The sequence below is a fragment of the Marmota marmota genome, unplaced genomic scaffold (assembly GCF_001458135.2).
Source record: "Marmota marmota marmota unplaced genomic scaffold, marMar, whole genome shotgun sequence".
Lineage (NCBI taxonomy): Eukaryota > Metazoa > Chordata > Mammalia > Rodentia > Sciuridae > Marmota > Marmota marmota.
This window is the reverse complement of record NW_026000206.1, coordinates 13,128,103-13,145,561: the sequence shown is the minus strand read 5'-3', so window position 1 is coordinate 13,145,561 and position 17,459 is coordinate 13,128,103. Positions and strand designations below refer to the sequence as shown.

The 17,459-nt window shown below is 52.1% G+C and overlaps 2 protein-coding genes across 4 annotated transcripts in view; one reads left to right on the top strand and one right to left on the bottom strand.

Moving 5' to 3' along the window:
* Positions 1-601, bottom strand: part of Znf511 (zinc finger protein 511) — a 3,403-nt gene extending 2,802 nt beyond the window's left edge. Inside the window, exon 1 of the mRNA XM_015498463.2 lies at positions 563-601. Coding sequence (XP_015353949.1) covers positions 563-601 — 39 coding nt within the window. The remainder of the gene's footprint in view (positions 1-562) is intronic.
* Tubgcp2 (tubulin gamma complex associated protein 2) lies at positions 1-16,881 on the top strand. 3 transcript variants are annotated; one of them, XM_015498405.2, is made up of 18 exons: positions 1-104; positions 1,417-1,607; positions 2,448-2,576; positions 3,318-3,494; positions 4,594-4,753; positions 7,062-7,269; positions 7,536-7,735; positions 8,033-8,222; positions 8,909-9,054; positions 9,731-9,911; positions 10,211-10,391; positions 12,524-12,696; positions 12,823-12,951; positions 13,576-13,696; positions 13,987-14,130; positions 14,761-14,889; positions 15,585-15,748; positions 16,433-16,881. In XM_015498405.2, the coding sequence occupies exons 2-18, from the start codon at positions 1,458-1,460 to the stop codon at positions 16,566-16,568; spliced, it is 2,718 nt and encodes a 905-aa protein (XP_015353891.1). In that variant the 5' UTR covers positions 1-104; positions 1,417-1,457; the 3' UTR covers positions 16,569-16,881. The 3 variants fall into 3 exon arrangements, with proteins under 3 accessions (XP_015353891.1, XP_015353892.1, XP_048647378.1); XM_015498406.2 differs by lacking the exon at positions 1-104 and adding an exon at positions 471-493; XM_048791421.1 differs by lacking the exons at positions 1-104; positions 3,318-3,494.
* The last annotated feature ends 578 nt before the right edge of the window (positions 16,882-17,459 follow it).

The window sequence follows — 17,459 nt, the reverse complement described above, 5'->3', positions numbered from 1 at the left end:
CCCGCCTCCGCCGGCCGCACTGCGGGGGCTTCCCGAATCTGCCCCGCGGCCCTGCCTGTGTCCTGCGGGCTCTGCCTCTCCGGCTCCTCCACCGTCCACCACAGGTAACGGGGCGAGGAGGTCCCAGGCGGTGCTGCCACCCGAGCCCACAGCCGCGCAGGGGGACGAAAGTCGGAGGACAACCTTACCTAGTCGGCGGCGTGGAGCCTTCGCTCTCCCGGCGCCGCTGTTTCTTCCTTTTTGGGCGCTGGGGCTTGAACCCACGAGCGCTTTACCACCTGCTCCATCCCCAACCCCTTTGATTTTGAGACAGGGCTTGAGCTTACGGTCCTCGTGCCTCAACCTCCTGAGTCTCTGGGATTGCAGGTGTGGGTCACCCCGCTTTGTGGAACGTTTCATCTGTGAGCATGGCTTCTGTGTACCTGTGTGCAGTGCCAAGGAAGAGAGGTCCTGTTCAATTACTGTGGTTACATGAGCGCCTCTTGATTGGAAAGTAAGGTGCTGGGGACTTGGGCGCCACTTCAGGCCTCCTCCTCTCACCTTCATTCTTGGAGACACTTACCTTGGCCAGTGCTGGAGGTTCATTTAACAAGCTTTCCATTACCCTGAGGTTAGAGTTCCAGTTGATGCCCCCTACAAAATTAGCAAGCTGTGGGAGTGTGTGCTGGGTCTCCTGTTCTTGAAGTCTAACTCAACAGCTGTTTCTGTCTGAGCTGTTGGTGCAGTACTTTTTAACCTTTTGGGTCACAGAACCTTTAAAAATTTGTTGCAAGACCATTTCCTCACAAAATTCACAGACAAATGATTATGATTATCTTTAAGGGTTCTTTTGTTATTTGTGGATCCTAATTTAAGAACCCACACATAGGTGTTTTGAATTATTCATATGAAATTTATAGTTACTTTTTAATTCTTTTTAGTTGTAAATGGACAACTAAAAAGTTTTATTTATTTTTATGTGGTGCAGAGGATTGAACCCAGTGCCTCACACTATTGTGTATGCATTAGCCAAGGGGAGCAGCACAGCTACTTCCTGCTGGCCTAGGGCTAAGTGTGCACATAGTCTCCCAGGAGAGGAGAGCCCACAGGGCCATTCGCACAACCTGCCTGGTGCACTGCCTGAGTGGTAGAGTGTGCTCAAAGCCCAACTTGTGAAGGAGCAGCACTTTGGGTTGTCAGAAGGGTGTAGCACTGGTGAAAGCAGTGAGGCCAGCTAGCATGCCACAGCTCCCTGAGGAAAAGGAGGCAAGTAGAACTGACTGCACAGGTGGGAGGGGAGAGGGAGGGCATCATGGTGTGGGGGGGCCTGGGCTGGGCCAGGTGATCTGTTTTGTCAAAGCATGAAGTTGGTCAAATTTGATCTTTTAATTTTTTCATAGAGGTTAATTTTATGAATAATTCTATTCTTTCCTTTAGGAGAGTGTGTCTTGTGATGTTGATGCCTCAGAGCTGAAACCATGAGTGAATTTCGGATTCATCATGATGTCAATGAGCTGCTCAGCTTGTTGCGTGTCCACAGTGGAGATGGAGCTGAGGTCTACATCGATCTGCTGCAGAAGAACCGGACCCCGTATGTCACAACCACCGTCTCTGCCCACAGTGCCAAGGTGAGCATTAGTCCTTGCTGCAGGGCCATGCACATCAGGGTAGGTACTTGTTTCTGGCAGTTACAGCAGCTCCTGTGAGGGAAGCCACAGTACTGTTGAGTGCTTCCCATGGGCCAAGGACATGCTCCACTCTGCCGTTCTCCTGGCTCCTGGTAGCAGCTGCTGTCACTTCACATTGTGTAGATGAGTCAGTGGAAGCCCAAGTGAGCTGGCTTTAACCCTGACATAGGTACTACCCTGCTGTTTCCCAGGGAGGGGCTCACAGAAGCTCGGACATTCCTACAGGTAAAAAGCTACCGCTGTTAAACACATTGAAATTTTTCAAGGTGTTTCCTCAGTCACATTACACATGATTTAAAAAGATTTTCAGTGAAAGATGGTTTTAAATTTGGAATCTGTTTCTAAAACACATTGTGAAGTTTCACTTATTTGGATAATAGCCAGGACAGTTAGACAAGCTAATAGGGTAGGGTGAAGGGAGACACGCAAACTTCTGTAGTCATCGTCAGCACACACAAGTCACTGGGTGAAATGTGTCCTAGAGCCATACATGGTAATAAATCCTATGGGGACTAGAGTTCAGGGTGTGAAATGAAAGTGTGAGCTACCAGGAAAAGGTAAGTGCTTATTATTTGCTCTTGTCTAAGAAGCAAAAAGTGAGAGAAACTGTAGAGGAATTGTGGATAGGTTTGATCAAAGGTTTAGGTCAATTTTCTTAGTTTTAGGTGTGTGATTATTTAGCCCATATAATTTAACTCTTTTTGGTCTTGTGCTTAATTTTCTTAAAAATTTTTCCAGGTGCTTAATTGCCATCAGATCACTCATGCTTGTGTTTTTAAGGTCAAAATTGCAGAATTTTCTCGTACTCCTGAAGATTTTCTAAAGAAATACGATGAGCTGAAGTCTAAAAATACAAGGAACCTTGACCCTCTGGTGTATTTGTTGTCAAAGTTCACAGAAGACAAAGAGGTAAATGCCCTGTGCATCCTCTGCTCCACCTGACAGGGCCTGTCAGGCGCACCCTTGAGTGTCTGGAGGAGTCTTATGTACCATAGTCACTCATGGAACCCCTGTGCCAATGCAGGTTACACCTCTTGTATTCTTCTTTGCACCCTGTCCCTTCTCTTATTGACTTTTTCCTATCCCATGCCAGGAACACTTTGAGGGCATGTGGAGTGTGCTTGGTGAATCAGAATGAACAGTAACTCACAAGGGGCATAGACCTGAGAAACTGGCACAGCACCCTGCGGTGGTGGGCTTTTGCTTTTTACGGTGTGTTGTGCTGGGCTCCTGCCTAGTACATGTACCGTGCATCAAGGTGACAAAGCCAGTGAGTGGTGTGCTAGGTTGCTGTGTGGAGGGGTGTGCCAGGGGCTCATAGACCAGTAGTGCCAGGATAGGTTAGAGGAGGTGGTTGCTGCTGCCCAGGAACCACAGGTGATGCGTAGAGAAGAACTTGTCCTTGGGGGGATAAGAAGGTATTGGCTCTTTAAAAAGGCTGTGAGATTCCTTCCTCTGACATTTGGGAGGTATGGTAAGTGATACCATGTAGCATGATCCTCTGGAGAGCAGATTGTGGCTATTGGGCCATGGGAGTCCCCTGCCCTCCACAAGTGGTGTGTAGGTTAGGAAGGAAGGATGGGGTTTGCTCTGCCAGGCAAGGGGGCACATGCTGGCCCAGTGTGAATGCACAGTTTTGCATATTTTCAGACTCTGCAGTATTTGCAGCAGAATGCAAAAGAAAGAGCTGAGCTTGCAGCCACTGTTGCGGTCACCAGCACTACCACTTTCGGCGGCCCTGCAACGGCCTCCAAGATGTCCATGCAGGAGCTTGAAGAGCTGAGGAAGCAACTGGGCAGTGTGACCACAGGCTCCACACTACAGCAGGTACAAGTCCACCATGGCTGCTAGGTGCCACGGTAGCAACAGCAGTGGGTCCTAGCTGGGCAGGCTTGTCTCTATTGTCTATTAAGAATGAATCCAACTTTAGAGAGGCTAAGACTGATCATGCCCTTCAGTCAGGAATTCTGGATCATAAGAGTGAAGAGTGGTGGTGAGATTCTAGTGGGGGCCACCTGCCACAGACTCATGGGACATGGGTCACACACTGATTTCCCTCCTGAAGCCTATGGTGGTTCTGACTCTGCACCTCTCAGTCTTCATGTGTCTGCCTGCGGTGTCTCTGATGCTGTTGTGTTCGTAGGTCATCTGGATTTTCTTCTCCTGAGCTTGCTGCTCTTGGCTTGATTGTCCTGCTCTGGTCTGTACTTGTGAGTCTCAGTCTCAGGTGTGTTTTTGATAGCTGATGCAGACCCTTCTCTGTGGCTCCGGACCACTCTTTAGAGCCACGTTCTGCCATGTGTCATATAGCCTAGCACATGTGCTAAGGACAGAGCTGAGCTGTTGGCATGCCATGTCTGCCGATCGAGTGCGAAGCCTACGTTCTCGACCATACAGCCTTCACACTACTCTCCCCATGAGTACCTGTTGCTGGAACAAATCAAGTTGGTCCTTCTGCAGGCTGGCTGGCCAAGTATGAGCTGGCCACCCTCTGGTGTCCAGTCCTCTGGGAGGGTTGACCTTGATACTGCCTCTAGATCTGTCCTGGGGCCTTCCCCAGCATGCCCTTTGCTGGTGCCTCTTTGTCCAGCAAGTCCTGTTGAACTTAATCACTTCCAGGAAAAAGTGACTTGGGTTCTTCCCATGCAGAGGGTTCTGGTCTGAAACACAGGCTCCCCACGCTGCCATTGCTGGTGCTTCAGCCTCGGCCAAGGCCTGGGGAGAGGACTGGGTCTTTCCACCTCTGGCTCCCCAGCCTTCGCGTCATGAGTGGCAGGTGGAAGTATATCTCGTTTCCACATAATTAAGCTTTGTGTGTAAGTTTGTTCTTTCTCTGCCACAGATGGGTCATTTCCACAAATGTCTTGGTTCTCATGGCACTGATGTGTATCTTCTGTTTTTTTTTTTTTTTTAATGTTTTTGTTAGTCTCTGGAACTTACAAGAAAGATGCTTCGAGACAAGCAAAACAAAAAAAATTCAGGCCAGCAGCTCCCCGTCTTCCCAGCTTGGGTGTATGAGAGACCAACTCTGGTGGGGGATTTCCTAACTGGCTCCAGCTTGAGCTCAGATGTGGCTTTACCCATAGGTATGTCATGTCTTCACCGTCTGACACCCGGGGATTTCACGATGAGTTGCTTGCACGGTGATGCTGGGCAGGGAAGGAGACCACAGGTGACATGCCTGTAACTCAGCATGCTGTTGTGGGCAGGCTGGCCATGCTCCACATTCTGTCCCTGCCCACAGCAGACACTGACTTGCTGGGATCTTCACCTGGCTCATCTTGTGCCCTCTCACTAGAGCTGTGGGGCAGGCTGCAGCTGGGTCCTCCCAAGTGTGTGTCCTGGTGTGTGGCACAGACCACAGGAGAGTGGTTTGTAATGACCTTGGGTTCTGCAATGGTGCTTGAGTTAGCACTGTTCTCTCCAAGGTCTTGAAAGTCGTGTGTCTGGTACATGGTGTGGTTGTTTCAGGACAGGCCGTTGGGGATCTGGGACTTGTGTACTGGCACACCACAGGTTGTATGCAGCAGTTCGTAAGTCCTTTTTCCGGACTGAGAAACAAGGCTGCAAATCAAGGATGTAGCATAGCTGTAGCATCCTGCTCATTGGCTCGCAGTTGGATCAAGAGAAAGTGTGGAGTGTCACACTGGGCTCCATGCGGAGACAGTGGGAAATTGCTCTTGCCTGCACAGGATGGTGGGTGAAGTCCAGCACTTTTCTCCTGTCCCCAGGCAAATGTGATCCTGTTGCAAGTCAGTGACAAGGTATAGAAAATGATCTACCTGCGTGTATCTTTTCAGGTGTAACTTAAGCTGATAACGCACAGCCGAAATTCAGCTGGAGTCCTATTGAGTGGCCTCAACACAGGGCAGGCAGACTCATGGGCAGAACCAGGAGCTGTCCACTGGAGAGTCAGGAAGTGCTTGCTGTGGCCTAGACTCTGGAGTGGCACAGTTCTTGCAAAATTATGAAGCAATTAAAAAATAAGATTCCAGACCCCACAAGAACCTAACTGGAATCCTGGGCAGCCCTGGAGAGGCAGAGAAGGCGGCGTGAGACCTGAAGTCTGCTGTCCGTGCTGGCAAGGAGCATGAGAGATGGTTTTAGAACCTATAGGGCATCTTATAAGAAAATGTATTTCCCCATTCTGGAAAGGGCTGCACAAAGGAGGGAGATATTATGTGACAGGGACACTACACACTGACCCTGGGTATGTTGGTGAGTGGCTTGAAGGAAGCCTGTGCAGCTGTGGGCAGGCCTTGGGGACCTGGGCCCCCATACTCTCAGGACACCCCACTTGTGGCTGTTCTGGAACCGACTGGCCTTGCCACATCATGTGTCACCACCCCCAGGTGCCCTGTGTACAGATCTTTCCAGTGCCTTGAATCTTGTCACTCCATGTCAAGGAGTTGGCGAGGCCTTGGGCCACCATCCTCTGCTGAGGGTCACTGGAGCAACGGAGAGAAGTGGGACTTGAGATTGTGGGTCTAACTTGTGTCTGGCATTGCTGGGGATGATCACAGATCACATTTGCACCCTGATTTTTGTATCTATCTTGTGGTCACGGGACACTGCCTTGCACAGCAGTGTGCAGGGCTAACAGAAATTTTGTCAAACCAAAGTTTGTCATTCAACATCTTCCTGAGCTGCCTCAGCTGCAGGCACCGGCAGGCATCTCGGGATGGCAGGAGATGCTGGTGGGTAGCCCCAGTAGGTGTCCTCTGACTATCCTTACAGGTCCCTTGGATGGTCATAGGGAAACCTCACTGTGCCTGCACCATCTTGTCCTGTGTTCGAAACAGCTAGTTTCTTGGAATTCAAGAAGATATTGTCTTAAAGGCCTTTCTTGTCTGTGCACAGCCTGGGCTTCTCAGTTGTGACTGTAGAGGCTGCTTACCTGGCTGCCCAGGGTCTCTGAGCTCCCCTTGCTAAGTGACAGGTAGCTAATACTGCATAGGATTTCATTTTCTTTTTCTTTTTCATACCAGGGATTGAACTCAGGAACATTTTACCACTGAGCCACATCCCCAGCCCTTTTTATTTTTTTTATTTTGAGACAGGGTCTTGCTAAGTTGCTTAGGGCCTTGCCAAGTTGCTGAGGCTGTCTTTAAAATTGTGATCCTCCTGCCTCAGCCTCCAAAGCTTCTGGGATTAAGGAGTATGCCACTGGGCTTGGTCTAGCATAGGTTTTCATTTGCTTGGCCTAAGGAGGGCCCTGCAGTGTCCAGGCATATATCCTGCTACTGCCCGTGGTGCTACAGGGGAACCTGTCCAGGCTAGGGTAGTGGCTTGCTGATTGTGTCCATCATTGTGTGCGGGGTTACCAAGAAGGGGACAGGCAAGAGTGACTGGTCTTTGGGGAGGCTGGGCTCCCAGCATGTCTGTGTCCTGCAGGCACGCTGCCATTGGCCTCCCAGGAGTCAGCTGTGGTAGAGGACCTGCTCTACGTGCTGGTGGGTGTTGATGGCAGGTACATCACTGCCCAGCCCCTGGCTGGGAGACAGAACCGCACTTTCCTTGTGGACCCCAACCTGGACCTGTCCATCCGGGAGCTGGTGAACAGAATCCTCCCTGTGGCCGCCAGCTACTCCACTGTGACCAGGTGGGCTGGGCTTGAGAGTTTGCGACATGGGAAGGAGGTCAGGCCTGTTTGCTGCAGAAACACCTCCTCCCTGGCTTGCAGCTCTGCCTTGCTCCTGGCATGTTGCAAGGGTCTGAGAATCACCACCTGGCCTCCTCCCTCTTGGGACAGGTTCCTTTGGGGGTGAGGGCTTGAGTGTCATTTGCTTCCTGGATGAGGAGAGACTTAGAAGATCTGAAAATGTGAGTTTTGCCTTTTCAAAGATGCTTGATGCATTTTTCCTGTAGGTTCATTGAAGAAAAATCTTCCTTTGAATATGGGCAGGTGAACCATGCCCTGGCGGCTGCCATGAGAACCCTGGTAAAGGAGTACCTTATTCTGATCACTCAGCTGGAGCAGCTGCACAGGCAGGGCCTGTTGTCACTGCAGAAGCTCTGGTTCTACATCCAGCCAGCCATGCGCACTGTGGACATCTTGGCCTCCCTTGGTATGTTCCTGCCTGATGGAGGGCAGCAGGTGGCAGGCTCCTGATAGCACATGTGGAGGGAGCCCAGGCTGGGCAGGACACTCAGGGTTGACTTTCTGGAGTAGGGTCCTGAGGCAAAGCCTGTGGCTTGCCATGTTAGTGGTCTGCATGCAGAAGGCCCTATAAGCTTTCCTTGATGAGCTTTAGTTAACAGCTACAGCTTTACCATCTGGGCATTCCCAGGGAGAAGCACTGTCCAGCAAGGTTGGGGTGGACCAGGAGGCATTTCCTAGGCAGTGAGCCTCTCTCCTTCTGCAGCCACCTCGGTGGATAGAGGCGAGTGCATGGGCGGGTCTACACTGAGCCTTCTGCACGACAGGAGCTTCAACTATACGGGGGACAGCCAGGCGCAGGAGCTGTGCCTGTACCTGACCAAGGCGGCCAGTGCGCCCTACTTTGAGGTCCTGGAGAAGTGGATCTACAGGGGCATCATCCATGACCCTTACAGGTAGGGCTCCACAAAGCAGCCATGCCTGCCTGCATCTTCCTGTGCAATCTGCTGCCACAATCTGGCTGCTGGGATGTTGCTCTGCAGCTTTTTTCTGCTGAGTGAAGCCCTTGGGGTCACCTGGAGTCAGTCCACAGTCACCTTGATGTGGGGACGTCTCCTCAGCATGATGCCTCCAAATTCATAGGACAAAAATGGGCCAGTTCCTTAGGGGTTCTGTGGTGTTGAAATGTGCTTGTCAAAACTTTTTGAAGTATATTTGTGACATAGAATTGTGTTTGTTTGTTGCTTTTTTTTTTTTTTTTGATGCTCAAAACTGGGGCCTTCCATGTTGAGCACACCCTCTTCTACGCAGCTGCATCCCAGCCCCTTTTCTTTGCTATTGGTGTGGTGGGCCTATCAAGGAACCCAGCTTCTACCTCGCTGTGTGCAAGTGATGCTAGAGGCTCCGTGGAGGGTGTCTGGTTCCCCTTGGTGACACTGGGTGGCCTGTGCTAAGGGAAGGATAGATATGCAGTATCGGACCACCTGCCTCTGACCTAGGGTCATTGCTTGCTCCAAAGTGAGGTTGGAGGTTCATTTTAACTCACAGCTGAGAGGTAACTATGGCGAGTCACCTTGCCCTGGTAAGACCTCTCTGGAAGTGGCACTCCATGGTGGCCTGATCATCTGTCTGTGGCTTCCAGTGAGTTCATGGTGGAAGAGCATGAACTACGGAAGGAGAAGATTCAGGAAGACTACAACGACAAGTATTGGGACCAGCGATACACCGTGGTGCAGCAGCAGATCCCGTCCTTCTTGCAGAAGGTGGCCGGCAAGATCCTCAGCACAGGTGACTCCATGGTGTGGAGCTCTCAGCCCAGGGGCCCTTCCCAGGGAGGTTGTGGCCTCCTGCTGCAGCACATCCCCACTGGGATGGTTGCAGCCTTCTAGCTCCAGTGCCCATGGGGTGATTTTGCCCAGGGGGTCTTCTCGTGCACCAGGCTGCTGGCCTCTGGTGGGTCCTGAACACTCAGGCAGTGGCCTTATTTATTCCATGCCCTAATCAGGAAGCTGTCTCAATCCTTTACATCTTTGTTTTTTAACTTCTAAAATGTCACCACTATGGGAAAAACCATTGAGGATACACACGACCTTCATTTTAGTCTGTCCGAATGAGGTTAGGATCCAGTTTAGGTGCTAGTGGCCCCCAGGACTGTGGTGTGTGGGTTCTGAAAGCTGAACTGGCACAGAAAGGGCCCAGTAGGTGATTTAGCACCCTGGTTCTCCTCAGGCCCATGTGAAGTTACTTCCACTCTCTTGATTGGAAAACCCCACGTGTGAAAAGCCTCTGCAGGCCAGGCGGGCTTTTGGCCCTGTCCACTGGTGTTGGTTGTCTTTCCAGCTAGAGTGGAATGTGAACAGAAGTGTGCACTGTGCCCAGCCCACTGCCCCATGCTTGTTTGGCTTATGAGGCTCTGGGCGGAGGTCGGTGTGGCAACTCCTCAACTTTACCTAACTCTTTACAGGAAAGTACCTCAACGTGGTCAGAGAGTGTGGTCACGACGTCACCTGCCCCGTGGCCAAAGAGATCATCTACACGCTCAAAGAGCGAGCATATGTGGAGCAGATTGAGAAGGCATTCAACTATGCCAGCAAAGTGCTGCTGGACTTCCTGATGGAGGAGAAAGAGCTGGTGGCCCACCTGAGGTTGTGCTTTGCTCACTCTTAGCGCAGCAAGTAGGGTGCTCAGGGCCTGGGACTGAGGGTAGCATGTTCCTCCTAATAGTTGTCTTTATCCTTGTAAGAGCGATCTGGCCGCCTGGGACCTGGCACCTGTGTCACCTGCTCTGTGGGCTGAGGTGGCCCTGTCTAGTATAGGTCTCTTGAGTCCCAGGGTACTGTGCCCACAGAACTGTCTTGCCTGGTCCCACTGTGAGATGGCTGTGCTCCAGGGTGGCAGCCCTGAGCTGCATGCTCAGCACCTCCTCACCTCCTCCCTGGCACAGGTCCATCAAGCGCTACTTCCTGATGGACCAGGGCGACTTCTTTGTGCACTTCATGGACCTCACTGAGGAGGAGCTCAGAAAGCCGGTAGAGGACATCACGCCCACACGCCTGGAGGCGCTGCTGGAGCTGGCCCTGCGCATGAGCACTGCCAACACTGATCCCTTCAAGGACGACCTGAAGGTGGGTATGTGGGGCTCCCAGCATAGCAGCCTGCTCCTGAGGTGCCTGAAGCGGGGTAGAGCCCCGCCGGGTGGGGCCCCGCCCAGCATCTTCCAAGTCGGCCAGGGTTGTCACATGTCTGGGTGGCTCTCTGGTTTGCCAGCCCTCACTGCATGTCCAGGGATGCTTGTCAGTTGTTTCCTGCAGTGTGCTGGTTTAGTTCAGCATCAGGTAGTGTTGGCCTGCCAGGGTCGTGTGCGCCTCCTCGTGGTCTTGGGAGAGTTTGGGGGTGTGCTCTGAGGTTGGATGGGGTTTCCTTTCAGACCCTCCAGACCCCATCAAGCCACCGTGCTGCTCCTGCCCATCTCTGCTGGGAAGTTGTGTGCTGGTGTGCAGTGCAGGGGACTCTGCCCCCATTTCAGAGTTTAGTGACGAGTCCTCTCGTCTTTCTCAGTGTAGCTAAAAGTTTGTCAATTTCACGGCTGTTTCAGGAGAACCTAGGCTTGTTAGTCTCCTCTGCTGTGCTCCGCTGTTTGCTGTCATCTTGCCTTTCTTTCTGCTGCTCGGGGTTTACTTCACTCTCCTCCTGGTATCCAGGGCCCTGGGGTGAGGGCACTGGTGTAGCCCTCTCCCTTCCTGGTGTCCCGGGCCATGGGGTCAGGGTCTGGTTTGAGGCACTCCTTTGTGAATGTTGTGAGAGCACTTTTTTACTGCCTCCTGTGAGTTCTGTGTATTGTGTGTCCATTCCTCTTAAGGTAGTTGTTAACGTCTCTTGAGATTTCTTCTTTGACCCATTGATTTGGTATGTTAAATTTCCACATATTATAAACTTTCCTTTTTTCCCCGTTACTTATATTTAATTTTGGTCCATTGTACTTGGAGAATATACTTTGATCCCAGTTTTGTAAAAAAATGTGACTTATCTGGGGAATGTTGGTATGTAGCTCAGTGGTACTCCACTTACCTGGCAGATGTGAAGCTTTGTGTTTAATTCCTAGCACCACAAAAAAACAAAAAAGACTTGCTCAGGCCTCACAGATACCTGGAGAAGGTCCACATGCCTTCTGGAGCAGTGTGCTGCTGCTGCTCTGTAGGTGTCAGGCTGCCCGCTGTTCACATGGGTCCTCTCCCGTCTTACCCTCCCACCTGGGTACTGGGTCTCCACTACTGTGATTGAACTTCATTTTCCCTCTAATTCTGCCCTTTCTTGCTTTATGTGTTTTGGCTCTTCTTAACTTAGGAGTGATTTCATGGGATAAATTCTAAGTAGTGACTCACTGGGTGTGCGCCTGTGCCCTGTGCACCTAGGCTGACCCCTTTGGGACTGAGTCTCAGTCCTTGTCTGAGGAGTTGAGGCTGCCCATCCGGTATCCCCATCTGCGCTGCTGATGGGCAGGAGGGGCACTTGTGTGTTAGATCTGGTGGGCAACTAATCTTTTCATAGGTTGTGTTTCTTCTTCCTTTATTCTTTGCCCCCACTTATTCTTTTCCTTTGTTTTTTCTTGTGTCATTTTCATGATTTGTGGGAACTCTTGTCACACTGTTCTGCATGCAGTTGGCACTTAAGAAACGTTTGAATGAATCGATGTTGTGGACAGTACTATTTGTTTGTAGTTACTATTCTTAAAATCTTATGGAGTTTTTGCAGTGCTGGGGACTGAGCACTGGGCCTTGTGCCTGCCTGTGAGGCAAGTGCACTACCACTGAGCCCCACAGCCTGTGATTACGGTCCTGTCTCTTATCACATAAGTTGTGGAAGAAAGGTGTCAACCTTTAGGAACTGTTTATCCAGCCTTCCCTGTGGTTTCTCCTTTATACCAGCAGCAGGAGGCATATAGAAAGTCATCTGCTTTTTTCTTTTTTTTTTTTTTTTTCCTGTCTTATTGGGAGGTATAGTTTTTGTTTTTCTCTGCAGTGCTGGGGTTGGAACCAGGGCCACCTCACACCACTGAGCTGCATCCCTAGTGAGTTTTGGATTAGGATTTATGGGTAGTTGTGTGGCCTTTCAAGCCGGCCTCTAATATCAAGGGTCAAGATTTAGGAACCTAATTTGCTTCTCCAGGTCCTGATAGGCAGGACTGAGTGAAGGCCTGGAATGACTCTGGTCTTTTCTTCTGAAAACTGGATGCTTTGTTTACTGCTTTTGCCCCCAGATTGACCTGATGCCTCATGACCTCATCACTCAGCTCTTGCGGGTTCTGGCCATCGAGACCAAGCAGGAAAAGGCAATGACCCATGCTGATCCCACTGAGCTCACACTGAGTGGCCTGGAGGCCTTCTCCTTTGACTATATCGTCAAGTGGCCCCTGTCACTGATCATCAACAGGTGAGGACCTGGCTGTCCATTCAGGCTGCAGGAAGCAAGAGCCTCCTCATGGGCCTCCTCACCTCTGGTGATGCCTGTCTGGGCACAGGCCTCCTGCTGACCCCTACCTGGGCATCCTTCTTGCAGAAAGGCACTGACTCGCTACCAGATGCTCTTTAGGCACATGTTCTACTGTAAGCACGTGGAGCGGCAGCTGTGCAGTGTTTGGATCAGCAACAAGACGGCCAAGCAGTGCGCCCTGCATTCTGCAAAGTGGTGCGTCCATCAGAGTCCTTCCTGTTCCCTCCAGGAGAGGTGGCTTTGCTTTTAGACCTTTACAGCCCCAGCCTTCTTCTCAGTCCTTTGATGGCATGGTACCTGCCCACCTGGGTCTCTCTGCAGGACCCAAGCCCCTCCTGAGGGTGGGAGCCTTTGTCACCTCTCCTGAGTGCACACAGCAGCAGTGTGTGGGAATTGCTTCACTCACAGGCCTTCTGTGCCCTGTTCTGTGGCAACAAGTCCTGTGTGGAGAAACGGTTGATGTAATATTTAAGAATTTGCCTCAATAAGGCACAAAATATGGAGTCTGTGTAGTAGTTGTTCCCATGTTGGTCGCCTGCCAGCCCTGGTGCCATAGATAACCACAGAGACTGTTCTCTGTGTCCACGGTGGGCTGCTTGGCACATCCCTGCAAAGTCTGCTAGATGTGTCGCTTACCTGATAGCCTGATGCAGCCAGAGGTAGGAGCAGTGTCCCTAGGCGCAGCACTGAGGTGTCTGAGCTGTCAGCAGCACGCAGGAGCTGTGGCCATGAGAGTCCACTCTGCTGGTGGGCAGCATGTGGGACACAGTAGAGACCCAGCTCTGCTGGCTCCCCTGCAACCAACCCTTGTTCCCTCAGGTTCGCAGGAGCCTTCACTCTGCGGCAGCGGATGCTCAACTTTGTTCAGAACATCCAGTACTACATGATGTTTGAAGTGATGGAGCCCACCTGGCACATCCTTGAGAAAAACCTCAAGTCCGTGAGTTTCAGCTCCTGGATCCTGGTGCTGGAAAGGCTCTCCTAGCCCGGGGTGTTGCACAGCAGCATCTTGGGAGCCACATGCTGGGGCTGCTGTGAGCATGTCCTGTCGGAGGGAGGAAGCGGAGGGCAGGCAGCAGCATCTCTCCAACACAATGACGCGAGGGAGATAGGAGGGGGCTGTGGGACAGGTACTTCCCTATAGATCACAGGCCAGTATTGTATTTAGCAGTGTTTCTGAGGGTCAGGCTGGGTGCTACTGTGGCAGTGCTGAGCCTCAGCCCTTCACAGGCCTCCAACATCGACGATGTCCTTGGCCACCACACGAGCTTCTTGGACACCTGCCTGAAGGACTGCATGCTGACTAATCCTGAGCTGCTGAAGGTCTTTTCCAAGCTCATGTCTGTGTGCGTCATGTTCACCAACTGCATGCAGGTGAGGCGGGGTGGATGGTTTGGGCCATTGTGGCATGCAGCCCTGCCCGTGCCATCTCCAGTGCTGGCAGAGCCCCTGGGTCTTCCCGACCAGTACACTGCTTCCTGAACATGGGCTTCCTTGGGGTCCTGCCCTGGTCCTTTTTGAATCCCTTTGTGTTTTTTATTAAACCTTAAATTTTTTGATGTGCCTAAGTTTTATTGAGGAACTTGTCGTAAGTACTTACCCCAAAACAGTACAGAAAACAAGTGTCAGTGGGCAGAAGGGGCAGCCTGGGGGCTGAAGACTGGGGAGCATGAGCATGCTCTGCAGACAGCACGTGGGGAGGGGTCAAGATCTGGGAGGTGGGAGACATACATGGTGGCAGGTTACAGGAGAATACATGTGGAGCCTATTCCTTAGATACTTAGGAGCCATATTGAGTTCCAGAGTAGGGAAACTCGTGTACAGGTTCTGTTTTCAGAAAATCAGCTGCTGATCCCCAGGAGGTTGTGGCTTAGCTGATGCCCTCTTACCTGCACCCTTCCTTCCTACAGGCACCCGAGTGTCCGTACCTTCAGAATGGGCACAGCCCTCAGCTCCTGCAGAAACGTTGGAGCTAACAAGCATTTTCTCTTGACCCTGCTCTAGAAATTTACACAGAGCATGAAACTGGATAGTGAGCTGGGCCGGCGGGCACTGGAACAGGGCACCATGCTGGGGCCACCCACAGAGTCTGAGCAGGCTGAGGAGCACCCCCGGAAGGAGACTGCCAGAAAAGTGCGTAGCCTGAGGGCTTTTCCAGACTCAAGGAGTCACCTACCCATTCTTGTGGTTGTCACCCCTGTGATGAGAAGACTCAGATGAGTTCCACAGGGCCATAGGAGTTCCCATCCAGCCTTCTGGGCTCAAGGGTGTGGGCACAGTCACCTGTAGAACAACTGCATGGATGTGATGAGGGCCTGACACTGGTGGGAACGGTAGGTGGCCTGTCAGGTACCCAAGAGCCATGAGATGCCAACAAGCCAGGTGTCCTTTGAGGCGAGAGGTGGGAGCAGGGCACTCACACTGCAGCTGGCAGAAAGGAGACAGAGGGCAGCATGTGGGGCCTGAGGCCAGGGAGGGTGGGAGACAGTTTGTCTTGTTTCTTGAGAAGTGACCAGGAGAAAGTGGCTGAGCTTGGAAGTCTAGAGTGAAAATGTAGGTTGTGCCACCTTTGGCTCTTAATTGTGTGAGGCCTACAAAAGCCCCAGCCCGCCGGGTGTTTGTTGTCTTACTGTGTGCCACGGCCTCAGGAATTTTTTGACATCCTAATTTTCTGTATTTCGTTGTGTGAAAATGTTCCAGTACTCTTTTTTTTTTTTTAATTTAAAAAGGAGCAGGGAAGGAGAAAGAAGCAAATGCCCATGGGCTCAGTGCAGAGGCTGACTGCCCATTGGGCCTCAGGCACTCACTACCCTGGGCTATGTTTCTAGTGCCTGGCTGAGCATGTGGATGCCCCTCATCTGGTCTCTGGCTTTGAGGCCACCATCAACAGCTTTGATAAGAACTTCTCCGCCCACCTACTAGACCTGCTGGCCCGTCTGAGTGTCTACAGCACTAGCGACTGTGAGCATGGCATGGCCAGTGTCATTTCCAGGTCTGTTGCCACCCGCCAATGCCCCTTCCCCTGGACCCTCGCTCCCCCTCCCTTGGCAGGATGGTGGAAGAAAAGGATCTAGCTAGGGCTCCTTGAGCTGGAGGAAGTGGGAGGCCGTGAGAAAGGGTTCGCAGCTTTTGCCAGGAGAGGGTGATGTCCCACATGCCCTTGGGAATGGGCCCGCGTGGACAGTGGGACCACCTGGTGCACTGTGCCATTCAGCCATGTCCCAGTTCCTGAGTGGGGGCTTCTGAGGTGGCCCAGCACTGAGACTTGCTGCCAAGTTCCCGTCCCTGGGGTCCCCTCAGGCTCCTGTGGCCAGGTGATGTGTCAGAGGCCAGGAGAGGAGTCTATGTGCTCCAGTGGCCATACCCTCCAGGAGAAGGCTGCCGAGATGCCCGTCAGCACTGCTGTCTGCCTTTTGGTTCCTGTGTGTTTCAAGATCCGTTCTCAGTTTTGCATAAAGAGCTGAGGCCTGTGCTGGGGGGCTTGCACAGGCAGGTAGAGCACATGCCCCCTTGTCTTCAGCCAGGAGAGGGCCTTGAGTTGTGTCTAATTTGACCCCTACCTGTGTGGAGAAATGGTGCCACCAGCACTGCGTCCTTGCAGGTCCCTACAGCCATGCATCTCAGTGGGGCTTTGCCCACCTCTCCATGAACCCTGGCTCTCTTTCGCTCCTCACAGGCTGGACTTCAACGGCTTCTACACAGAGCGCCTAGAGCGCCTATCTGCAGAGAGGAGCCAGAAGGCAGCCCCTCAAGTGCCCGTCCTGCGGGGACCCCCAGCACAAACACCCAGGGTGGCGGTCGCCGCACAGTGAGCCCCTGGCTGCAGCTCAGAGGAAGGGCTGGGCCAGGTGTGCCATAGTGAAGATGGGCTTGGGTCTGAGCACCTCCTTCCTGGAGCACGTGTTGTCCTACTTAGACACGTGTGTGCTGTGTGTCATTGCTGTAGAGTGCTGTCTGTATTGCTGTCTAGCTCAGGGCTCCTCGTTCTCCAGGCGCTGGGTGTCTTGATGTGCAAGCTGCCCAGAGCAGGGTGAGGTCTCCTGGACTTACCTGATTTATCTTTTAAAAATCAGGCTTCACCTTTTTTGGTGTTTTTTGTCTCAAATAAAGACAAAGTAAAAACAAGGCATTTGATTATAAGATGTGGTATAGGTGCCTGGCGTGGTGGTGCACGCATGTAATCCCAGCAGTTCGGGAGGTTGAGGCAGGAGGATTGCAAGATCAAAGCCAGCCTCAGCAATGGTAAGATGCTAAGCAACTCAGTAAGACCCTGTCTCTAAATAAAATACAAAATAGGGCTGGGGAAGTGGCTCAGTGGTTGAGTGCCCTTGAGTTCAATCCCTGCTATCCAAAAAAAAACCATGGTGTAGGGGATGAGAGGTGCCTGGGGACTAGGGCTGCAGGTCCTCAGCACTGCTTGCTTCAGACACTAGGGTGCAGCAGTGGACCTTGCTGTGAAGCCACGCCTCTGGTGCCCAGGCAGCTGCCTCCTCCCTGAGGTGCACCTCCTGAGGAGTGGTGCTGAGACCCTTCTCCTGTCCCCTGAGGGCTGGGTTCCCTCTGTTCATCAGATGCTGGCCTTGCTCACTAAATGACTGACGTTCTGCAGTGGGCAGCCCAGCTGTGGCACTGCTTGGGCAGGGTAGCGTGCTCTGGTCATGCCCAGGTCAAGCTCCCCTTCTGCTGAATTTCATGTATATCAT